Source organism: Camponotus vicinus, unplaced genomic scaffold, assembly GCF_025532165.1.
Source record: "Camponotus vicinus isolate PSW18456_S1 unplaced genomic scaffold, iyCamVici1.0 SCAF_8, whole genome shotgun sequence".
NCBI classification, from domain to species: domain Eukaryota; kingdom Metazoa; phylum Arthropoda; class Insecta; order Hymenoptera; family Formicidae; genus Camponotus; species Camponotus vicinus.
Window position 1 is genome coordinate 9,269,438 of NW_028141980.1, and position 12,758 is coordinate 9,282,195.

Genomic DNA, 12,758 nt, shown 5'->3' on the forward strand with positions numbered 1-12,758 from the left:
AATCTCTGGACATCGTGCGAGATAAAATGATATTGTTATTTAAAATGTAGTTTATATCGAAACGTCTATTAAGAAAAAAAAAAAGAGTTAATTATTAATACGAAGGAGTCTGTGAATGTTGCAAAGACGATCGTATGTAATTTATGCGTGTAACATGGCAATTTATTGCGCGATACCACACGCAGACCGCAATTCCGCCCGAGCGGAAAATTAACAGGTATCATTATCGGCAATGATAAAGCACGGAGCGGAGAAAAAGGTAGGCGCGCGGGGTACGCTACGCGGGGAGACGCGCGTGGACGGGGTCGGAGAGAGTCTCGCGACGAAAATATCTCTCAATATGACATATCATCGATGTGGGGTATCCCGCGTTCTATTTTTATTGCGCTGCAACGTATTTACGGTACTCGGAGAGCATTCCTCCGCCTGCTATAGGTTCCCATTTCTGTTACTGCCCTCCTTACGCCCGCCGCCGTTAAAGCCGCACGAACATTACGTCGCGTGCGTGTGCGTAACGAGGCAGAATTCTCCTCGCGAGCGAGCCGCTCGCTCGAAAGTAGATTCACGGATTCTCGCTACCACAACCGCCTTAGCGAGCCTGCCTGCCTGCCGCGGTAGATTCCTGCACAACTTGACGTTCCGTTTCTATACAGGGTGTCCCGTGACGACATCGTGTGCCTTTCGTCTAGAAAGTCCTTCGATTCTTTCGACTCGATTTTCCCTCGACGAGAAGCAGCTGATGGAAGATGGAGAAACTCTCCTCGGATATATCTCTCTCGAATTAAATTTCTATTCCACGCTCGAGTATATTGGAATTGGTATTGTTCCAATAGCGGCATAGGGCGCGCGGAAATAAAAGAACACCGCGTTAACATTGAAAATGCGTTGGGTGTTACCCGCGTGAGAAGCGCGGAGGTGCTTGGCCAAGACTATCGCCGATGCTGCGATTCAACAACCAACCGCTGAGATCTAACGTTCCACGACGAGCGAGTTTCCGCGGGGCAAAGGCTCTTTTACCACGTACGCAAACGTACAACCTCGCGCCTCTTTTTATGCGCGAAGCTTTATATAACGTATCTCGTCTACTCGTCTTCCGCGAAAGAGCTTCCCGAAGAAGAAATCGAAAATCGGCTATTATTATACAGGACCGGGACCGGGACAAGGTTTTAAAAATTGAGAAACGAGTTTCGAGTTCTCACTTACAAGTTATTCCATTGTACGAGAGATTAGATAAACTGTATTAAGTTTTCCAGAGATGACGTTACGAGAGCAAGATGCACTGACATTTCCAAGTATGATGACGCGATTATTAGGTACGGTGAAGCGTAACGATTATTAGACGAAAGAAACGAATCGATCGCTAACTAATAGAAGTAAAACTAAACTAGTGAGATTCGGAACGAACGGGGAGAGGTTAAGCAGCCGATGATCCGTTCGATCGAGAGAAAGCAAATCATCGATGCTGTAACAATGGATCTCGTTATAGTCGCGATTATTCGGGTCTGATACGATGGTTAGAGATTTTTTAATTTTTCTTTCGTTGAATTTTGTACAAGTATTCCAATCTTTCTCTTCAGTTGCTGAATTTCGAAATTAGGGAAATAATTATAAATTTAGTATCTTTGTTGTATAAAAAAATGAAATATAAGACAAAATTCCATATTCATAAAATATTTAAGACTAGTATAAAAAAAATGAAATATGAGACAGAATTCTATATTCATAAAATATTTAAAAATAAAAGTAATTTCATAAAATTACTTTCAAATGCATTTTCACGAGCGTAGAATTGAAAAGATTATATATCTTTTTCACGATGCACGTCCATATTTTCGATAGACCTGCGTATTTTCTACATACGCGGTCATTGTAAATTTCCATTCCATATGAGTAAACTGGTTACGACTAACTCGAAATTCACTCCGTTTATCCCGTAAAACCGCAGAGTATTCGCCGCAAAAGACTACATTATGCATCGTGCGTCATTAGTAATGTCAGCTTTTATTCCATATTGTTCTTTCATGTACGAGCACCGCTACGAAAGATGCTTGAATGCCTCACCTTGAAGATCGGGCCGCTAACCGCAGCTTTCTTTTCGAAAAATAGACACACATGCTTCGCGAGGACTCGGAAACACGCAAAACTCCTTTCGCTACGAAAAGTAAAATATCTATAATTTGCGAAATGTGGGCGAGACGTGGATGCGAATGTAATAGTCGTAACGCAATAATCTTGCCCAGATTTCGCCACTTGGCGGTACATAGCAACACTCCGATCTTGTGTTTCGTATTTAAAGTGCGTATATACCAAGCATTATTAATATTTATTATAACAATTTATCAATGTAACTTGGAAGCACTACATTCACGCGACATTCACGTAAAACGCATGTATATGCATGTGGCTACGTAACGAATACGTCAATAATGTATACGCTTTATAAGTGCTAACAGACTTGTTTACAAACTGTTTATGAAATCGGAATATCTTAAAATTGCTAAAACATTGCAACGAGTTATGGTGTTAAAGAATTCTATGGTCTACAGAGCGTTTCGAACGTTTGCAAATCCTCGATGAAATATTCTTGTGTAAATTTTATACCCTTAGCTATAAATGAAAGATTGACAAGAAAGTGGAAAGGAAAATTTAATGTAAATCTCATTAATGTGTATAATATATTCGAATAAAAAAATTCGAAAGAGATTTTTAAAAGAATCACGCTTAGCGAAGGACACCCTGTATACCGTTCGCTTCCTAATCGGTCACGATATCCTCGCGCGCGTTCTATTTTTATGCCGCAGGGATTTCGAAGGAAAGGAGCAAGGATGCAGCAGGAGGAGAGGCCGAGACAGACCGAGTTTCGAACCTGAGATGAGCGAGCAACCGACGATTCTGGCCGTTGTCTCAGCGGGGGAATCGGCCAAGGGGCCGCCGAAGAGGGCTTCCCCCGCGCGTCGCGTGTCCCTCCCCCCCTCCCTATCCCCCCGCGTCGCTCAAATCGCGGTTTAGATAGTTTAAAATTCGCCTCGACAATCGCCTTTGTGCCCCGAGCTGCGCGGCACCTCGGTCGATTCCACCGGCCCCGCCGGTATATTTTCCTCGGAAACCGTACGCATAGTAACGGAATCGCCGCCTTTCATCTCTCGCGGCGGACTCTTTCTCGGATTCGGCCTCTTTTTCACTCCAATTCATAGACTCGCAGTCGCTCGATATTTTTCCGTGAGTTTCCTCTTTGTCTTTTTCCTCTCGTTATGTTTTGCTCTAAAACGATTAATTATTGTTAATGAAATTTGACCTAAATTTGTGTCGAGCGAAGAAATCCCCGATTGTGATATTGATAATTTTTATATTGGAGACTGTCGACAGACACGAGACGCGAGTAATATCGTTATACGCGAGGTGAGGCGAGATTTGTAGCGATAACGACGGAACTTGGTCCGATTTGAGCGATTAATTCATTGATGTTTCAATAATCACGTACAATGATCACGGACAACAATCGGCGAGTCAAAGTGTGCGGTATATATAAAGAACCTTCTTAAAATACATCTTTACGTGAGTGTGTATTGGACACGAGATGATCGAGCATTTCTAAATACGGTAATGTCAATACGGCAAGTCACTTGTGAATAAAAGCAACGCATCCGGACATCCGATGTGAGCCAGATGGAACGGTTGCAAATCGATCGCGTTTTGTAATCTTATTAGAAAAGCTGACGAAAAATGATAAAACTTTTTAATTTCGAGATAAAAATGACGAATAAAAATTGTCTAAATATTTCTTGCAATTTTATCTTAAATTTTTCAATAGATGTTATTTAATATTGTAAATATCGTTCTTATTAATCAAGTGAAATATTTTCTCTCATTTTGTGTTTCGCATCTTTTTCAAATTCTATGCTCTTCAATTGTACTACTTTTCGCTGTAGAGAATTTAAATTCTATCGATAAATAAAACAATGTATATTTTAGTGACAAAAGTACGAGGAAAAACGACACACGTAAAGGCAAAGCGAAACTCGACTCGAGGTTTCGAGGCTCTTCTATAGTTGTAACTCGCGTCCTCGCAAGAGTCGGTGCAAGGCTTTCACCTAGACTGGGCGGGGGACCCCCTCCCCTCCGATCCGCGGCTTCCCCTACTGTCTCTCTCCTGCCGGAGAGCACCAGTTTCAGCATAATCTAGCCGACTGACTTGGTCGGTGCCGCGAGGAGACGCCGCGTGCCTGACGTACCTACGCCTGGCGAACGCGGGGAGTCACTGGAACGCTACGACGTGGCTGCGTAAAGTTGCCCAGCGGTTCCCAAACCGGCGCGAAAAACACGACACGGAATATACAGGGTGATCTTTATTAGCGAAACGGAAATCGAGTAATACCACGTAAAAAAAAAGAAAAGATAGAGAAAAATTTTGTCTGCACGAGACGATTTGCTCTTGAGAAGCTCGCGGATTTGAAAATTAATAACATTTTTTTTCTCTGCTATATCACCTTGCGTAATTTCCAATTATATACAGGATGTTTCTTAAGTACGAAAAATTTTAGGACATGATTCTTTGTCGAAAATTAAGGAGGGTTTTCGAATATACATATACTCCTACATCCCTCCCTGTGGTTATTCTCCTCCAAAAATGGGGATAAAAATTAGATTTTTATTTTTTTCTCAAACTTGGAACAAGTTAAAGAAATGAAATTAGGTGTGGATATTTTCTACTAGTAAAAAGGTTATTTATTAATATTTTTTCAGCCTGCCGTATTGTTACAAGGGGATGAAACTAGCAACCCCTATTCAATTTTTTATTAGAACTTTTTAATGTTTATATGAAAAACTTATTAAGAAACACCCTGTATATGTACGAGTTATAGATCGATAAATTCATTCCGCGATTATAATAAAAATATGAATACAAATATTAGACGCAAATTAAAATAATGGACTACTTTTGAACAGGCATCTCTTTCCGTAAAATTTCTCTTTGAAAAACTTTTTTTTCGCGTCATAAACTCGAGGATGAAAATGTAAAAAAATTTTTAAATAAAATTTGAAATAATTTTAAATTTAAATGTTGGTTGTATTAATATCATGCCATTGTTTCTCTGGAACTAATTTATCTAATAAATTAATAATTTTAAATAAAAAATTTAAAGAATAATTTAGAAGAATAAAGAAATACTTGATATCTAGGTGGTAAATTAAGAAATGCAACCATATACATCGATAAGTATTAATCTATTGACTGAAAATGCGTGTCAAGCGGTCAATGAATTAGCATGACACATTTAAATAATCACTTTTGATTGACGCAACTAGAATATAATTATGCGGTCTGAAATTTTCAGAATCTCTTCTGCCATTTGATACTACCTATCTGCTATTGAATAAAGAAGTCGATCGGTTGATTTTCACTATAGCGCAAAATGTAATCGCAGCACAATTGCTTCTGGGAGTTGCTGCGAGTTGAAGAAGAAGAAGAAGAGAATGGATGAACCGACTCCCCATATATGCAACCATTAAATTGCACCTTTCGAGCCGACGTTACCTTGTGTTATTGCAAAAAGCGACCGCAGCTATGTCAAGGATGTCGATTGGACCAAAAGAAGCTTCAACGATGAGAAATTTTACTTTGATTAATCGACCAGTGAAGCGTTCCGCGTAAATAACTACGCAATGCGTTTTTATTTTCGCTGACAATGAAAATGCGCTAAAATCGAAACCCCGTTTTATCGATGCTTTAATCGCGCATATCACAAATCTGGCGAAAATTCTCGGCAGAGTACGCTAATCAAAACCGTGTCATTATCTGGCATACATATTATTATCTCGTCGCTGGTTTAATTCGATCAAGTGCGCGATATTGACCCGCGTTTCTCGTCAATGAGCGTCGCTGTCTCGTAATTGAGTACCACTGTGTGAGAGTATTATTCTTACGTGCCATACCGCTCGAGTTTTACTCGCGAATACACGGGACCGTAGGCACAAAAAACCGCCGCGAGCGATTTCTTTGTAGTTCTTTCCTGTCGGTGCGGGGCTTGTAAGTTGTATGTACATCAACGCGTTACACGTCGTTTTAATTAAGACCAATGGATCATTACATGTTTCGCGTTGTCGGGCTCGACCTGAACCTGGGACAATCCTGATCCTTATGCAAGCTTTACTCGAAAAAAAAGAGACAATATCTTGCGCGTCAAATTACTTGTATATTATTACGAAAAAATGTTGAATTTCAAAGAAGTGAGCTGATCAACTTGAAATTTAAATTTTTCAGTCATCGATAAAAATACATCTTATTGCTTCTATTATTTATGCTTATTGGAGATTGCACATAGGAGTAAAAAATGTTTCAATAGTATTTTATCTACTTTAAAAACTTGAAAAAATGTTTATATTAATAAATACAATTAATTATGATAATTAAACGCAACGTGTGCAAGATGCAAACGTTTACTTTCCATTTTTCATGGAGCGTTAATAAGTTTGGAACAAATTATCGACAAATTTGGGACAAATTATGTCCAAATACTGAAAAGTGCGACTTTATGCAAACAGATTTCTGATATTTGGTAAATATTAATTAGGTGAGCAGGATATAACCGATCGCGCTTGAATTCTGGGAATGTCAAGCGAATTAATTTCCTCGAAAAATCTATCGATGTGAATTCATTATCAGTAAAAGACTGTGTTGCAAAAAGACACGATTATAGATATTTCATGTTAAGCTAAACAGATGTACATATACGATTGCTAAATTCACAATTTATCCGTTTCTAGCGAAAAGCTCATAACGTTTTTCTCTTTATAAGCGTAATTAATTATTCGTGTCATTACTTGCGACTGGCATCTAATTAAATCGTATTAACTTCTGATATATATATATACTCATCGTGCCGTTATAAAGAACATAACAGGGATGTCAAGTATTGCGATCAAACGGCTTTGATAGATTGTGCGTGGACTTATACATTATCGCGTTTAATCGAATAAAACTATGTGAACTATATTGGCTGCTTTGTGCCGAGGGAGTGCCGAATTAGCTCGCGGCGTGCTTTTCATAAAGCTCCGAAAAAAGCTCGCCGCTTTGTCGGAATCCGATGAAACGTGCGCTGTTTAAAATAATTCCAGCCGTTTATCTGCATTAAATTAACAGTTCTTTGTAAAAATTTATGTCACAAACGCTAAATACGGGAATAAACGCGTATTTCTTCCTTCAAAAAATGTGTTTATCTAAAAGACGAGAGAAAGAGAGAAAGAGAGAGTCGTCGAGAATGTTTATACAATATCGTTAATTTCAGACTATGCACCAACCGTACTGTAAACATCGACTGTAACTAAGAAGACATGTTATTCGCACGATTCGCCGATGATGCGCAAAAAGAATCGAACCGATTTCTTCAACGTAGTGGTCTCGCTCGATAAATGCTCTTAACTGGCGATAAATGAGGCGTTTTATCGGACTGCGCTCCGTGCGAGAAAAATTGAAGCACGCGTCTGTCTCGTACAGTGCAATCTCGCGACCGAGGAACGCCAGGTTATACTAATGTGTGACGCAACTGCATTTTTTGGAAAAGTACTTTGCAATCATTTTTCGCTCGCTACCGATCAAAACGTGCGTAAGTTTTCAAACTGTTTCAAATTGTTTCTATAAAAATTTATAAATTAATCTCGGTATAAAAAAAATTTCCGATTCTCCACTTTTCATTCACTATATTTACGCAATATTTATTATCCGTTCCTCGCGGTTATTAAAATTAAGCTAATCTTAATCGAGAATCGCGTTTCGTTATTAAAAACTTATAGTATCCTAGTTATTTAAAATTTGCTCCTTTTTCGTTTTTATTTTTTATTTCTCTAATGTCTATCAATTTTTGTATGTATAAATATATCAATTATTTACGATGTAATTATTCTTTTACTTTTCATACATTGTCATTTTTAATGTTCTTTCTAATTTGAATTTACAAAATTTTGAGTAAAAATGTTGACCATCAATTTATCTTTATCTCCATTTGGAAATTAACATTAATATTCCCATGTCCTTTACCTCAATTGTGATTTTATATATATATATAAATTGGCACAGACTACGGAAAAATAAATAATCGAAACGAATGTGAAAAGAATATTCAGTCTTTCGGAGAAATGTTTAAATCTATTGTTAAAAAAAATCTACGCTTCGATTCATATATATGTATACTTTTATCGTCGATATTTTTGTAAAATCCTTTGCAATTCATTAACATGCATTAAATACATGAACGAGGTTTCGATTTTCTCTCTCGTCACAACGTAACTATAACACCTTGAAGCCGCTTCGAGAGAAGGAAGGCGCGTCATCCGTTCGCAGTGACGTTTAACCGTACTCTGTGGGAACGCGAGAGATGCAACACGAGCGGCAGAAAAGTGCGTCCGCCTCGTCGCCGTTAGCTTGTGTCGAGAGTGCGTGCGTACCTGTGTACGTACGTGTGTCGGCACGCACGAGTGCGCGCGCGCGCACACACGAGCGCGAGCGCACGTAGAGTGGAACGGAGCGCGAGAAACAGAAGAGACGAGAATCGAGAGAGAGAGAGAGAGAGAGAGAGAGAGAGCTTCTTTCTCGCACCGGGCAGGTAGATACGTAATACGTAGACGCGAGTGCGCTTCGGAAATAAGCTTGAGGAAATAATTTCGCTCAATTTTTTGAGAAATTCCGGCGACCTCGGTCATAAAAAATCACGCCATCGGGGAAACAAACACATCGTCTGACGCAGTTTTTCATTCCAACGGGCGGCCGGCGAGACGCTGTTTCCTTCGCGACAAGTCGCCGAGGCGAAAGGAATGTTACGCGACAGACACAATCTCGCGCCGTCGCTGTCGCCGCCTCCAATCTCCTCCTCCGTCTCTTCTTCCTCCCGCGAAAAAAAGTCCGCGAGAGGCGGGAACGCGGAGCGAACGACTTTATGAATTTTCTCGGGGAATTTTCCGGACTCTGTATCGAAAATATCCGCGGCTACCGAGAACCTATCTTTCGCTTCGCGCGGAGACACAAACCCGATATTACGCCAAAGACGAGAGAGAGGGAGAAGGAGAGAGAGACACAGCGTGCCTGTCTGCGTTCTCGCCCTCTCTCCGCTCTCCTCTCGCGGTCACTTCTCGTCCTCCTTGCCTGCCTCGCACCTCCCACTCGCTCTCTCTCTCTCTCTCTCTCTCTCTGTCTTTCTCGCTCGTTCGCTCGTCGACTCTCTTTTTCTCCGTCTCGTACGGCGTACCGTAAGACTTCGGGGTCTGACGTGAATCAAGCGTGACATTGGCTCGACACAACAAAACTTGAAATCTCACTGACGTATGTACACACGCACGCATGAGGCCACGGCGTGGAAAGAGGGGGAAGTGTATCTGGCAATACACAACACCAGCACGAGCGACAGCGACAATTACTACGACGACGACGACGACGACGAGGACGGCGATGACGATGACGGCGGCGACGTTGACATTGACGTCGACAATGATGAACGGTACGAGGCACACTCGCCACATAATGCGATACACGGTCGCGAATATAGGTTAACGTTCGGAGCGCGAACGGTGGTCGCGTTCTCGCTGTCGCTCGTACTCGCGTCGTCGGCGACACCGTGTGTCGTGTGACGTACGGCGCGATGCCGGCGGCCACCGAGAGCTCGGCTTGGTTCTCTAGCGCTCGCGAGCCGAGTCGCGCCAGGCCAGGCGTCAAACGTCAGGCGTCGGGCGTCAGGTCGACGAGAATCCATCGGCGCGCTCCGCTCGTGGAATATCTCTCTTTTTCCGCGCTGGAATCGCGCGCGCGCTTACGATCACTCACCAGTGCGAAGAAATTCGTGTGGCAGTCCTCCAGGCTGGCGCCGTTGGTTTGATGCGATGGATGCGTCATGGCTTCTCCATTGTACGCCGTACACGCATTAGTCTAACACTCTCGAGCGGCAGCTTCGGCGCCGATATTTCCCCGGTCACACGAGAAATCGCGGAACGGCGGGGCCACACCGCGCTTATTCACTCGACCCGTGCATTTAGGAGGGTTTTCACTTCTCAATGGCGACCGTAAAATGGCGGCGGGCGGCGATGGGAAACAACAAGCGCAGCCGCCGGGTGCGCCCCCTAAAGCTCACTGCCGCAGTTCTAGTTGCCGTCGACGGCTACCGTCGCTGCTGATGCTGCCGCTGCCGCTGTTGCCGCTTCTACCACCACCACTGCTACCACCACTGACACTGACACCGCGACGGCGACGACGACGACGACGAGCGTGAAAAAGATGGCGGCGCTCATCAGGCATGGCTCGTTCGCCAACGCTTTTAGGAGTACCTCGGCTATACTCGTCGCTAACACGGTCAGTGAATAACTCTCGTCGCTCTCGCTCGCGCGAGCCCACACCCGCCACTCGCGGATCACGCGCACCCAGACGAACGAGACGACTCGCGGACGAGTGCGCTCGGTACGCGCGTCACCGCTAACGACATCGTCATTTTTCTTCTTCCAGACGGCCGCGCGTCGCGATATCGTTCGGCACAAGATCAACAGGAGCAAGGTCCTCAAGCCGAAGGTGAAGACGACGATCGGCTCGGTCGGGGAATCCTTGGCCGCTCGCGGGTAAGCACGATCGCGTCCGGATTCTCGCGTCGCAGATGTACGGTTAAATTGGCGTTACGTCGCGGCGCTGCCTGACTAACGGGGGCCGCACCGCGGCCATCTTACGTCTGCCACCACTCCCTCCGCGCGTCGACCAATCGCCCGACGAATCTGACAGGTCCGCAGGGCCGTACGTCGCTCCTCCCCCCTCCCGCCTCTTATTTATATCTCGACGCGTAGCGTCCAGGCGCGACCGCGAAAAAATCAGAAAACGCGTCTCCCCAAACTTTCAACTCGATCTCGCGACGATAATTTATTATGATTGATCGATGCCCGCTTATAGCGTTTACGTTCGCCCTCTCGTAACGCGATCTCCTCCTGCCACGCATGTCGCTGTTCACCGAGCAAAAATCGTGACGCAACCGATGTCTTTCGAAACGGAACGTAAAACACGAGCGAGGAGAATTGGAGAGGGAATCTTTCATTTTTGCTTGCAAGGAACGATTCCTATTCGGGATCGACTTCCGATGATGTATCTCGTACAATTCTCGTTTTTAACATCGATCGATTAATATGTCCAATTGATACATTAATTTATAACACACGGTTAATCGATATTTTTCTCGATATCCTTCTTGGAAAATTAAGCGATGCTTACGATAATTAATTGCTATTTGCGTATTTATGAAAGTAACGAAACCGAGAGTTTTGCGAGTTTCTCCTTCATCCGCGGGGCACTTGGACGCACTAAAAATACGTCACTGCTCGATGAGAAACGACACGCATGGTGGCAGCATCGTACGGTCAGCGGACATCGATCTCCTCCCTCCTGTCATCGCGTCCCGCGTCTGATTCTTTTGTCCCTCATCGCGTTGAATTTTTCGTTCGCGAGAGCAATCTTTTCCGGACTGCGCGAAAAGTTCCACGCGAGTCTCATCGTGATAATAACCGCGCAAGATTACACCAATTGACGTGCTCATGAAATCGGAGACGCTCATAGAGAGCGAGAAATGAATAAACAGATATTTTAAATACATATTAATAATACAAGTATTTTTCCTATCCTATCCCCTCTTCGACATTTTTTTATTTCAACAAGCTTGTAAATTTTCTCAATGTTACTGATTTGAGAAAAAAAGATTTATCTTTTGTGGTTGCAAACTTAATATCTTGAATTGAACGATTAATGTCAATTGGAATTCGAATCATTTAACATTGGAAATGATCGAAAACTTTTCGCGCGTCGTCATATACAATTATTTAAATAATATATAATCTATATAATTTTTTAAATAATATATCTATATAATTATTTAAATAATATATTAAATAATAATCTATATAATTTTTAAAAAATTAGAAAAACCAATTAGATACCATTTGTTTAGATTTTTGAGGCCGCAGAATGCTTATGAGCCTCCCGAAGATGTGGTTGGCAGGATTAACAAAATCTGCGAGAAACAAGCCATTTCCACGCACGATGACACAAAACTAGAAGATCCTGTTCTTCGTTTCAAGTTATTTGTCGCCTGCGAGGGAGAATTTAAGCATTCCATCCCAAATTCATTGCTTTATACCATCGAGAGCATCAGTTAGTAAAGTTCTTTTTTTATTGTATTTTGAAATTTAATAATACTGATAATAATACGAATTTAATAAAACTGATAATAATAAATGTTACATAGAGGACTTGAAACAATTTTATACGACATCGGTGGACAATACGACGCCTTACGAAACGTTAGGCAGACTAGATTTGCCAAAGAACTTGCACGTCCAACAGGAGTATCATCGATTCCATCCAGGTGAGATGTCTTATAAAAATTGCAGAAATATTGCTGTAAAAGATTAACTACTTTATACATGATATATGTATAAGTATTTAAGTGACGATATTTTTCTTATAGATACCGATACATTATTCAACGGCAGAACGGCCTTTCCGAAAAGTTCTACCCTTGTGACCAGTATCAAGTATAAGAAGAAATATCCTGGACATAAGCAACAAAATCCATGGTTGGACGAGCAGATGAAGATCTAATTAATCTATTGTCAGATATTAAAGATAATTATAATTATAATCTCAAAAGTATCATTAGGGAATAATAAATTTGTTAAACAAAGCCAGTTGCCTAAATTATCTATTGTTTTTGTAGTCCTTCCAAAGGCGACTACTACTACAATTT

The 12,758-nt window shown here is 42.0% G+C and overlaps 2 protein-coding genes across 4 annotated transcripts in view; one reads left to right on the top strand and one right to left on the bottom strand.

Moving 5' to 3' along the window:
- The window catches only part of Skd (mediator complex subunit skuld), a 30,243-nt gene extending 19,546 nt beyond the window's left edge, over window positions 1-10,697 (bottom strand). Inside the window, exon 1 of one of the 3 annotated variants that reach the window (XM_083106989.1) lies at window positions 9,812-10,697. In XM_083106989.1, the coding sequence (XP_082963115.1) occupies window positions 9,812-9,880 (69 nt within the window). In that variant the 5' untranslated portion in view covers window positions 9,881-10,697. Of the gene's footprint in view, window positions 1-9,239; window positions 9,294-9,811 lie in introns of those variants that run through there. The other 2 variants (XM_083106994.1, XM_083106991.1) reach the window with 2 other exon arrangements.
- On the top strand, window positions 9,868-12,695 carry Mrpl50 (mitochondrial ribosomal protein L50). Its single transcript, XM_083107010.1, has 5 exons — window positions 9,868-10,333; window positions 10,484-10,593; window positions 11,961-12,163; window positions 12,258-12,377; window positions 12,480-12,695. The coding sequence occupies exons 1-5, from the start codon at window positions 10,259-10,261 to the stop codon at window positions 12,611-12,613; spliced, it is 642 nt and encodes a 213-aa protein (XP_082963136.1). The 5' UTR covers window positions 9,868-10,258; the 3' UTR covers window positions 12,614-12,695.
- Window positions 12,696-12,758: the final 63 nt, after the last annotated feature.